The sequence below is a fragment of the Pipra filicauda genome, unplaced genomic scaffold (assembly GCF_003945595.2).
Source record: "Pipra filicauda isolate LSUMZ 115617 unplaced genomic scaffold, ASM394559v2 scaffold506_size402828_pilon, whole genome shotgun sequence".
Taxonomy (NCBI): Eukaryota; Metazoa; Chordata; class Aves; order Passeriformes; family Pipridae; genus Pipra; species Pipra filicauda.
Window position 1 is genome coordinate 320,744 of NW_024104650.1, and position 12,109 is coordinate 332,852.

Below are 12,109 nucleotides of genomic sequence, written 5' to 3' on the forward strand. Positions count from 1 at the left end.
TTCTGGAAAGGCAGGGCGTAAACCACAAGTCCAGACTTCGCTTGTTCAAGTCATCAGCCACAGTCCCACGGAAATGACTTGGTTACTGTAGATTTTATGCTTCTCCCTGCCCCTCCCAGTCTTCCAAAGCTTTTATAAATATCTGCAGCAACCTAGAAACAAATGTAAAACTGACTTTGACAGTTTGGCAGGGAAGTGTATCATTTATATTGCATCATGACAGTGTCCTATTTTATGCCTGGTCCAGCTTGGAACACTGCTGCCATATGTTGCTTAAACTATGGTTAAAATAGCTGGGTTTTCTGCTCACATTCCTACACTATTTTTGGCAGATGAGCCTTGTCTGATCCAGCACAGCTGGTTTTCCTCCCCTGCCCTCTCTTGCAGATAAAAGCATCACGCTCTGTATTGCTGTGTTTTGATGGACAGCTGCTGAACTACGAGTTTATCGGCTACAAACGATGCCTCCAGTTATTTGCATAACAAGATCCACGAACACACAAGGATTTGGACTTCAAATGGATGCTCAGAAACACATTCCCACGGCGTTTCCTTAGCTGACACCTACTCCCCTCTGCCTCTGACGAGGGTGTTGGGATGCAGCAGCGCTGGGAGTGCCGGGATGTGCAGGCATGCCAGAGCCTTGGCCATGGCAGGAACTGCAGTAGCCAGCACCAGGCTTGTCCTGACGCTCCATTCAGCCCTTGGCCTCTGACGAGACGGACAAACCGGACCATCTGCAGTGGCGGTTTGTAGGACACAGATTCCTGCTCCTCAGGAACTTGGCCAAGCCACCAAAAAGCAAACGTTTTAGACATGTATTTATTTTACCCTGTACTTTTCCCAAGGGTGCTCTCTGCCTGAGCAGCTAATTATATCGCAGGCATTGCGCTTTTTAACATTTCAACAGAGAAAGCATATGTTCAAACAGATGTTTGCCATGAAACCAGGAGGATCCCAGCTTCCCTGTAACCCTGTCAGTAACATATGACTGGAACTATTTCCCAGAAGCCCCGTCTCGGGCTGAGCTGGGACATGGGTGGCTGCAGAAATGCAGTTGGGGCTGTAAATAAGGGGACTTTCTGAGAATGGCACAGTGGCCTTGCCATCCCATCAGCACACACCCATCACACCCCTCTGGTCCAGCAACAGGCAAGCACAGAGGCGGGAAAGCTTCTCATTCTTTTTGCTTTCAGAATAATAAAGCAACTGTCGATCACAACAGCAGCACTTGCAAAGGTTGCTCCCGGTCGAGGTAACCTACATTTTATATCCCCATCACACTGAACTGCAAGAGCTTCCACACAGGGTCACAGGGTGCTGTGGGAAATGGAGCGGTGGGAGGCTGTGAGAGATGCTGAGGCTGGGAAGAGATGATGTGCTGAGGCCAGATTACCATTCCCAGACTTCTAGGGAATGAGCCGTGGGCAGAGCCGAGTGCTGGCTGCAGAATGGTAGCCTAAGAACCTGAATTTCTTCAGAGCAGCATTACACACACTTATCTGTGTGTACAGGTCATATGTGTGTGTGTGTACATATAAATACTACTATTATTATACATTATATATTATTACTATACACATATTACTACCTATGTTGATGTACAATACATGCATGATAGTTTATACAATAGTTTATATAATGTATAAATATAGTATTTTTATATATATGATTTTATAAAGCCTTGCATCAGAACAGAAAAGAGGAAAAAAGCAGAAGAGGGTCTACTCCCAGCAAAGAGTTTGTTTCACTGAACACCTGAGCAGTTTCTGTACTAGCAATAAAGAATCCAAAAGCAAAAACTCAGTTGAAAGAGAAGTAAAATAACAGAGCAAAACAAACCAAAAGTAGCCAAAATGCAGTAAGCAAAGAGGAAAACCTTCCCATGAGAGGAAAATAATGATTTTGAATTCTCTCTTAAATCACCTAAAATGTGACCTGCAACAGGGAAACTGAACTATTCTCCTAGGGCTGGACTTCAGTGGGTGCGCAGGACTCTGTCCCAGTCCACCTGTATGACAGGGGGCTATAAATGCTTTCCACCTTCATGCAGATCTGTTCCTCATCCCCTCAGAATGAAGGTATTTTCACCTCTTCCCCAGAGCAGCACACTGCCATTGTCCCCCCCACTGAACTTCTCCTTTCACAGCCTGTGTGACTGAGTATCAGTTTAAAGCAGCCTGCAGGGAACAGCTACACATCTGGGATGGAAACAAGATCAGCTGATTTGTTTTGCTTCAGCAGCCTACTCCTGCTCCCAGGGATGCAGGACAAGCTATCAGCTTGATTTCCAGATCCAGGAGCCTACTCTATGGAACCCGGGAGAGGAGAGAGAGAAAAACATCAATACAATTGACTGAGCAACTGGCAACAACGTTTGTTTTGACATTCAGTAAAGATATTATGCAGATGGAGCTGTTTTTCTCTTCGGCTTTAAAACACACTATTTAAAATCTGATATTTGCATTTTGGGAGGTACATGCTCATTTACATTGAGGTTCCCTTACAATGACCTACTTTGAAGTCCCTTAATACTGTCAAAACTGAGCAGAGGTCCCGCAGTGCAAAGTGATAATCGAGCTCTGCAGAGTGCACACAGCACCTGTGAAACACCACATTTAAATACAGAGTCGGTAGAAGCATGAAATGCCAATCCCACCATCCACTGTCAGGCATCAGTGCTGGCAGAACAATTTGCCAAGAAATCATCATAAACTAGGAATTAGTAAAAAAATAAAAACCAGCCCTGCACACACACGAGAAAGAATTTGAAAGGATGACAGAAAAAAAAACCTTTTCTCTTACCTTCAGTAGCTTTATTTATAGCTGTTAATGTGCTCAGGACCTTGGAGAACTGGTCTCCGGTGTACAAGTCATGTGGATCAAACACCTGTGAAAGAGGAACTTGGTCAGTTGAGCCCAAAACATCTCACTCTGGCTGCCTGAGCCACCCACGCTGCTGGAGGATGACAGTGAGGATTAGGCAGCCCGCGTGTCTCTGCAGGGAAAGGGTGATTATTCAGGGCTGACAAGTCCCATTTCCTTTACAGCCAGAGAATTCCTGGGGCATCGCTGCGTGGGAAGGGCAGGGGGACCCGGCAGCATTCGGAGTATAACGCCGGGGACAGGGAAGGAAGGAACTGGTGCTGTCTGCAGAGCAGGGACTCCTCTGAAAATCACCGAGAAGGTTATTGCTGGCCTTGGGGGAAGGAAAGATTTTGTTGCTATTTTTGTTATCGAAAGCTGAAGAGATTGAGGCTGTACATACAGATCTTTGTATAAACACACACATATTTTCCACAGTAGGATTAACACACAATTTTCTGCTACTGCAATATGGCATATATAGAACACTTACACATTTCTACAGGAAGCCAAAACCAGCTATTTTATATACAAAAATTCCACCCTAAATAATTTGGTGTTGCTAAGCTTGAAAGCAAAACAGAAATATAGAGTTATCAAGGGCTTATTTTCCATGACTGATAGCCTGGACCTTGTACACTGAGCCCTTCAGAAATCACCACCAGCACAATGAGGGGCATCCTGAGTTTCCAAAACACTGCAATCCCCTCTAACACCTGAGAAATGCCCTCAACTTCACGCAGACTGTACAAATCCTACCATTAAGGAATCAAATATAAGAGATACAAAAAGTCCCTGTTAATGGTACCACCATAGCACCATCTGCTAATCCCCAAATACATGTTGTCTTGCAGATGGAGACCACAGATACACAAATCCAATGAACACGGAAGATGATTTTAAAGCTGTCCTGGCAGACACCATCTAATTAGAAACATTTCCAATGCACTAAAGAGTGTATCCTGCTAAATAAGGACACAAGTCTTAATTACCTTTAGGGTAATTCAAACTGCCCTTTAAAATGGCCCTTTCTTGCTTTCCACATATAGCTTCTTGAGCACGCTTGTCATATTTCAAACAGGAAAGGGACTGGCCTCTTCCACAGCCCTGGATGCTCATGGCATCTCCTCCTCTCGACAGACACACCAGTGCAGCACCAAAGTCCAACACAGGCAGCACAAACACTGCTCTTTGTTGAGAATATATTCTAAAATTGAGTCAGCCACTCAACACCAGGAAGAAGCCTTTTCCCAGAAGAAATTTAATCCACGCTCAGAGGGGGAACAACCTTCTGCCACCACAAACATTAATACCAGTAGCTCCGCAGCTTCGATCATGTCCACTGCTCTGCACACTCTGGGGACATCCCCACCTACCTTGGGCTGTTTTTAAGCTGATCTGTCACCTGCACTTGCTTGGGTTTGCTCCTTTGGACCACGCAGACCCCATCCCCTCTGCCAGCTGGTGCGTGAACTAGTTTTGCTGCCCTGCAATTGCAGGCAGTGCTATCTGAGCATCGCCTCCAGCAGTGAGCAGCAACAAATGTTTGTGTCGCCACGGAAAAGGAGACGGTAATGGAGAGCCCCGGCGTGCACTGACCCGGCTGGCAGCTGCTGGAGGATGCGATGTTACAGTTGCACAGGAGAAAGTAAACAGCCGGGGTGGGATGTTTGCGTGCATCTCTCTGGTGTGTCATTTTCTCAGTCATACCCTTTTTCTTCCACTTCGGTAATTCCAGAAAAACAAGTCCTGCCTTGAATGAAGGGGTTTTTTTTTCTAAGGACCAAAGTAGTAAAATACATCCTGAATCCTTCACTGCACAGAATAATGCTGTAAGTTCAGAGTCATCAGGCTGACAAAGTCCACAGAGAAACGGTGGGGAGAAGGATATGCAAAAAATTCGAGCACAAAAGCAAGCAATAACATGGAGAAACTGTCTGGAACAGCTACTGTGTAACAAAGACAATGTGGAAAACTCTTCTGGATCAGCTACTGTAATGTAAATATATTCTACAGTTTGTTCACAAATAAATTCAGTGTACAGAAAGGTCCTCATTTACGAGCTAAAAATTACTTTTTCCAGCACAATCCATCCATAATTCCATTCCTAACTAAAAGACAAGCTGCACCTAGAAGAGAAATAAAGGGAGAAAAGCCTTTTTTCGCTTTTAACTCATGGAAGATCTGGTGGATGTAAGTAAAACCGCGTTTAAATCTACGTCTGTCATCTGAAGATCTCCATTAAAATGCGTTCCTGACTTTCAGAATCCCAGACCGCAGCTCCCCTCGGCGAAACGCTCCGGCTGCTCCGTCGGGAATCGCACCGGGAGAGGGAAGCCCTGCACTGCCGCACCGCCAGCGCTCCGCCAAAGGCAGCGGCGGGGCGAGCAGGGGCCGGTGCTCCGCGACCAGAAGAGCACCCGGCTATTCGGGAAGGGCGGAAAACCAAACCTGCGAGCAGCCAGCAAGTTACCAGCACCCAAAATCCCGGTCTCGGCATGGGAGGTGCATAAAAGTTCGGGGAAGCCGGGCTGTGTTTCGAGCCCGAGCCGTCCACAGTCAGACAAAAACCCTGGCAAAGCCCCAGCTGGTGCCAAGCCCGGAGCCCGGCGCGACTGTCCCGAACCCGAGGAAGGAGCCGGAGCCGCTCGTCCCCCGCCCGCTCCGGCCGCCGGCGATGCGGCGCTCAGGGCGCCCGCTGCCCGCGGCTGCTCCCGCCGGACCTGCCCGTGCGTTCCGCGGCCGGAGCTCCGCCGGCCCCGGCCCCGCGGAGCCGGGCACGGGCACGGGAACGCCGCTGCCCCCGCCGAGCGCCCGGAGCGGAGCCCCCGCGCCGGCTCCGGACCCCCCGCGCCGGTACCGCGCTGCCTTGACCCCCTCCAGCGCGGACACCCGCGGGGATAACACCCCGTGGGAGCTGCCCGGAGACACCCCGGCTGGGGACCCCCGCCCGGCATGGGACGCGCTCGGTACTCACGGCGGCGGGCGGGCGGGCGCGCAGCCCCGGGGCATGGCGGCGGCGGCGGGCGCTGCTGCGGGGCGGCCGCTGCGGCTCTGACCCGGAGCCGGATCGCGGCGCGGGGAAGGGAAGAGAAGGGAAGGGAAGGGGAAGTGACAGGCGGTGCCGCCGCCCCGCTCCGCCCCGCTCCGCCGGGCGATGCGGGACCCGGGCGGGCCGTGCGGCCGCAGCTCCCTCCGCCGGCCGCGGGCGGGAGAGGGGGAAAGCGGAAGGCAAAGGGGAAAGGGAGGTGGGGAAGGGAAGAAGGGAAAGGCCGGGGAAAGGGAAAAGGGAAAGGGTAAAAGTAAATCAGGGAAGAGAAGAGAGGGGGAAAGGGGGAGGGATAGGAGAAGAGTGGATTAGGAAAGAGGAGTAAGATAAAAGAAAGAAAAGGAAATTATAAAAAGGAGGGGAGGGGAGGGAGAGGAGAGGAGAAGAGAGAGGGAGGAGAGAGAGGAGAGGAGAGAGAGGAGAGGGAGGAGGGAGAGGAGAGAGAGGAGAGGAGAGGAGAGGAGAGGGAGAGGAGAGGAGAGGAGAGGAGAGGAGAGGAGAGGAGAGGAGAGGAGAGGAGAGGAGAGGAGAGGAGAGGACGGAAGGAGGAAAGGAAAAAAGAAAGGGAAAAGCAAAAAGGGGGGAAGAAAGGGAAAACAGGAAAAAAAGGAAAGGAAAAGGAAAATTAAAAAGGACAGGGAAAATGAGGGGGAAAGGATGGGACAAGGAAAGAATATCCAGGCTGTTGAAACAGTAATTGCAGCAGGTTTGCAGCACTGGGAAGAGAAAAGCTGCAGAAGGGCCCATGGATGAGGCACAGTTCAGTTTGAGGCAGTGAATGCTCGGAGACGGCATGTCCTCGCCGCGGCGAGCACGGCGCCTCTGCTGCCTGTGCCCATCTGTTCGGGGAACATTCTCCTGCAGGGAACATGAAAATCCCCAGACGCCTCAGCACACCAGCGGGCTGCAGCATGAACAGGGAATGGAGCACTGCACTGACATCCCTGGTGAAGCCTGGCCGTAGATCCCAACTCCGTGCAGGGACACGGGGGTCAGGGACACACCCCACACCTGGACCTGGGGCTCTCTGGGACACTGCGTCACTCTGAGAGTTCAGACAGACCCATTTCCCAGTGCTTGTACTGGTCGCTGCTGGCCAGGAGCTCTCGCTTCTGATGTTATCCACCTGGGAAAGGTAATGCTGCTTTGGAGTGAAGCCAAAGGACAGCAGTTTTTGGGAGAGCATGGATGGATGGGGAGCCAAGAGGGTGATGACTTTTTATCTGCTCTCCCACACCCTCAGTCCAGGTACGAACAGTTTGGTGAAGGTTGCAAGCACCTCCAAGAGCAGAAATAGCCTCTGTGCTGCCCACGGAGGCAACAACCCACTGCAGGCTCTATGATCATTTGGGCCAGGTTTAATCCAGCTATTGATTTATCAGGCAGATACTGTTCTGAGCTCACAAAATTCAGCACCTTGCCAGAAGTTTTGTGGTGTTAGCAATAAAATTCTGCTGCTGAATGAAGATCTTGTGCTTCTTCAGCAGCAAATGATGCTTAGCTATTGAACTGCTGTTACATGCACACTGATGTCAAGAGCAAAAGCAAACAGTTCTCATTTGTGTCCTCAAGAAAAAGCTACGCCAGGAGCTTTCTATGATTTTTCTCTTTCCTCGTGATCTTTTCCCTGTCTTCTACACTAGACTCCACGAGGTCATCAGGACAGAATCTTTTGCCTTCCACTTTTCACCTCAACCCACTTGCATCCAGTTGGCACTGCCTGAGCAGTACTCACTGGACTAGCTCTTGGGTCAGATATACAGCTCAGAGGTTTGAAGCCAAAGTGTAAATTAAACACAGATTATCTGCACTGTTCCTCAGTCCAAACCATGGAAGAATCCTCTAAGGACATTTAAACTCCAGAGAGGTGCCCATGTGCTTTGCCTAGTCTTCTGTCTCAGCAGAGCTGGATTAACAGACATTCTCATAATTTAGATTAAATTCTAGCACTGAAAAGCAGTTGGAAAATTTTGGACATGATTTCATTGTTTCATCTCATTGCAGCACTTGCCTGGTTAGAAGGAGGTGGTGATTCCCCTGCTTGCCTTCTCTTTTAGGACTAACACAAGTGAAACAGCAAACGTTCGCAGGCTTGGGCTGGACTGAAGCTAAGGAAGAGTTTGGTTATTTACACCCTGCCACAAGATGGATTCTTCCAGCTCACACCACCAGCCTGTAGAACTCCTTCAACTTAATGGAGCCAACTCAAAACAGGAAGGTCACACAGTGTCCTTCTTCCCCTATGTCCAAGTGTCCACTATGTCCAAATGTTTCACTGCTCCTGTAAAATGGGAGAAGTTGCTGTTTGCCTCACTGTGTCTTTCTTCTACTTCCTGAGTTACCAGGACAACAAAGAAGGGTGGGAGGGAAGTGCATATGTGTACCTCTTTGCATTCCCTCCTACTGGAAGAGACTGGCAAGCAGTATCTGTTCAGTGGAAGGTGAGACTTGGGTTTCAACTAAAAACTGCTGAAAACCTTACTTTACACACTGACCACCTTCCCTGCATGCCAGCAATGCCCAGTGAAGTGGTGTGTATTCAGTTCCAAACAGCAGCTGCACAAACATCTACTACAAAAAAAAAGTTGAAGGCAGAGTATGAAGGTAGCCACTGCTTTGGCAAAGTACAATAAAGCCACGGGATGATAGGATGGGATGCTAATATCATGTTTGAGATTCCCCAGGATGAGGCTGTTCTGTATAAGTCAGCATCCAGGGGAGAAGTTGTGAGTTCTCAATTTCCTCAGAACATCCTCTTTTGCTCACATCTGCAACAGGAACAGAATCTTTGACCTTAACATGCACTTGTCAGTCTCAAGACAGGAGAAGTGGCTCAGGTCCAGTCCTAGGCTACTTCTTCATATCTGAGGAGTGAGTTTCCTGTGGTATTTGGAGAGGGGCAGAATTGGAGAGAATCAGCAGGGTTTTATTGTCAAATCCAAGCAGCAGGATGGCTGTCAGGGAATTCGAATGTATTAAGCCAAGATCTTTCCTGATGTTACTCTTTTCTCAGGCTAGGTTGCTGGAGCAGAAAAGATTCCCTATCTTATGCTCATCATCCTTAGATGTAATACCCAATCTCTGCAACTTCAGTGCTGATAGATCTTGGAAGCAGAAGGTTCCCTGCCTGTTTTGATACTCCAGACTTGCTTCCAGAGTAAATGTGCTGCAGAGAACCCCCCTCTGAAGGACAGTGGCCCTTCCCAAGGCAAATTAGGGATCAGGCATGAGGGAGGAACATCTGTAGGTATGCTGCTTAGAGGCCCCTTACAAGGGGGTCCAAACAGGGCAGCTTTTAGAAGGAACAGATGGCAGAGGGTTTTCCTGTCTCCTCCTGCTTTGCCTGCAGAGGACTCAGAAAACCTGGCAATACAGGAGAAGAGTCAGAAGGAAGCATAAGCACTCTGCCTGTGCCATGTCTTGCCCACCATCTCAGCTGTCCTACCTCAAGCCTTCCTCTGCCTGAGGCTACAGAGAGGAGCCAGGAAAAAGCAAAATTACTGTCTTCACTTGGCATTCTAATATGACAGTATTTTGGGGGAAAAAAAAAGATGAAATTGTTTTCATTTCACTGCAAAATTTAAACTTGAGCTCGAGAGATTTGAGCTTTTATTCAGCTTTTGAGGTCTCCTCTGACAGCAAACACGACAGGGGCAACCACATGAGTGTGAAGGAAAAACTCACTAAGGGCTCAGAATATTTCAAAGATGAAGTAGGTTATAAATCAGAAGAAAAAAAGAAGTCAGAAACCTTTAATTTATTAAAGTCAAGGAAGAAAATGCATGTGGAGGATCAGAGCAACACCTAGAGCTGGACACATAATGCTGCTAGTTCTGTGTATCTGAAAATTGTGGAGTGTAAGTGCAATATTGCAGAATGGACTCTCAAAACTACGAGATGTTACAGCACAGCAGTTGAGGACTGTTCCCTTGTCCTATGTTTTAGCTCTTTAAAATTCCTTTTTTAAAAATATTTTCCACCACAGCCATTTTATGATTAGTTTGCAAATAGAAAAATAAACTCTCAGAAAAATGGAGGAAATCACATGGTCAGTACCAGAGGACTGGCAACAACTGATTTTGGATGTGATAGGCCTTCAGGGATTCTATATATATCTGCACTTAAAACTGGGCTGCTGCAGCAGGCTCGAGAAATGCATTACTGGGAAACAACAGGCTAGGGAGACACTGCTGGAATGAGCACATTCCCATGCTGGTTAGCTAAAAACCTCTGAAGAGAAGAAAGGCTCTTTGCTTTAGACCTTCAAAGAAAAAATGCAGGAACAGAGCTACTGTGGGATGGACTTTTCTCACAGTGGTGCATGAGTATTCTGTGTAATGCCCAAGGATGCTGTCCCTGCTTCTGGCAGAATTTGTATTCAGAATATAGTTTTTCCCACAACCTTGAGCATATTTCAAACAAGACAGTGATGATTCTTAGTTACAGGTTTCTTTTTTACTGCAGGAATTTAAGTGTGATACAAAAGTCTTTAAATTTCAAGTCTATAGGCAAACAGTAAAAAATTTGATGGCAAAATTAGCTGAACTCTGAAGTGATTCATGTAGACTGATCTTGCAAACACAAGCTGTGCTTAAGCATAAGAATCAGCATAGATAGGATTAGGAACAGCCATTGAAAAGGTGTCTTTTCATTTCATTAGGATTGTTTTTACGTGTAAGGAACAATTTAATATGTGTTTGGCAGAATCTCACACAACAGTTGCAAGGGGATGAAAAAATACTGCAGTATCGAGTATTTCACCCTTCTATTAAAGCAAGGCTAAAACCTGCAATTCCTCCCCTCTAATAATGAAAAAAACCCTACATAAACAGGTCCAGGTTTAAGTCTGTTTAGACAGACCTCCTGTTATTGCTGCATGTATGTCTGCTTGAGCATTTAGGTTTGTCTCAAAAGACAAGAAGGAATCTGTTAAGCTCACAGTCAATGAACTCTGTTTCCAAATTCTCCAAACAGAATATTAAACTACCCATGCTTTAATTTACATTATTAATACAAAAGATGAGGATGAGGACTACTGACTTAGTCCCTCTGATATCTGGCTCCCTTTCCCAAGGCTGATTAAACAGTCAAGTTAAGACAACAGAAGAAAGGACCCAAGCTGACTTACCTCCACTTTCAGGAGTGCGCAGCCTTTCAAGAACTCTTGAATATTACTGATGCAGTCTGCTTCATTTTTAGGCTCCAGGCAATACTAAAGAAAGAAAACCCACTGAGCTCATTGCATTACCTCCCGTGTCGCCTGTGCGGAGAGGGCCTGCATGAATATTGACATGTGCGTTTTATACTGAATTAGGGAAGCTTCTTCAGGGGGCGGGAGGGGGTGGCAGGCAAGCTGTCGAAGCAGGAAGAAAGCCACTGGAGGAAGTGATGAATACATCGAAATGGTCGGCATCTTGTTTTAAATCTCCACATATGACAGTGCCCTGAAGTGACAGTGGGAAATTGATGACCTTTAACAACACACTGCCCCAAACCATCACATGTAAACAAAAGATAAGGAGCTGGCAAAACTGATCTTTGCATAATTTAATAAAGGCTGCTGTTTTATAGGGTGGATAACCTGTTGTGGTGGTTTTTTTAATGAAACAGCTTCTCTTTTGTGTTGCCAGTTCCTATCTGTCATTGGACTCCTTTCCTTTTTTTCTCCTGCAGTTTCTTATCATGCTTTTGGACTGCAAATACACACCTCATGAAACTGTAACAGGAGGCACTCACGTGGCTTCAGTACCAATGGATCTGCTGGCTTTGGGACAGATCAAACAGCCCGGATGCAAGGGTTATTGTTTATTCCTGCCCTAATCTGCTTCTCCAGTGTATTTCCTAACAAAGCATTTTGCAGTAAGACTTCTGAAAGAGTGAATATATTTACAGTCAAAATTAACGATATTTACGTAAATACAGACAAACTGCATATCCTTCTATTCAAAGCCAAGATATTCTGATCTCTGGTAGGTCCAGTATTTCCTGCCACTGAACGAACACGTGTAACCTGGCCAAGTGCAACCTCGTGGGTTTTTTTTTCTGGACGTAGAGACAAAATCAAAGAACTAAATCTACAATCACACTTTACTGTGTTAGAAACTTAAATGTAAAACATTTATCCCCCATGAAGCTCCTCTCACCAAAGGAAACCAGACACGAAATGCCCAGGGCAGTGCTTCTCTGAGCAGGGCT

At 47.2% G+C, this 12,109-nt stretch overlaps 1 protein-coding gene across 4 annotated transcripts in view; it reads right to left on the bottom strand.

Annotated features, from left to right (window-relative positions):
- The window catches only part of ARHGEF6 (Rac/Cdc42 guanine nucleotide exchange factor 6), a 40,645-nt gene that overhangs the window by 28,267 nt on the left and 269 nt on the right, over positions 1-12,109 (bottom strand). For 2 of the 4 annotated variants that reach the window (XM_027722537.2, XM_027722536.2), the window contains exons 2-3: positions 11,043-11,126; positions 2,806-2,890 (exon numbers count right to left, since the gene is read on the bottom strand). In XM_027722537.2, the coding sequence (XP_027578338.1) occupies positions 2,806-2,890; positions 11,043-11,126 (169 nt within the window). Of the gene's footprint in view, positions 1-2,805; positions 2,891-4,464; positions 4,484-5,842; positions 5,875-11,042; positions 11,127-12,109 lie in introns of those variants that run through there. The other 2 variants (XM_027722538.2, XM_039386808.1) reach the window with 2 other exon arrangements.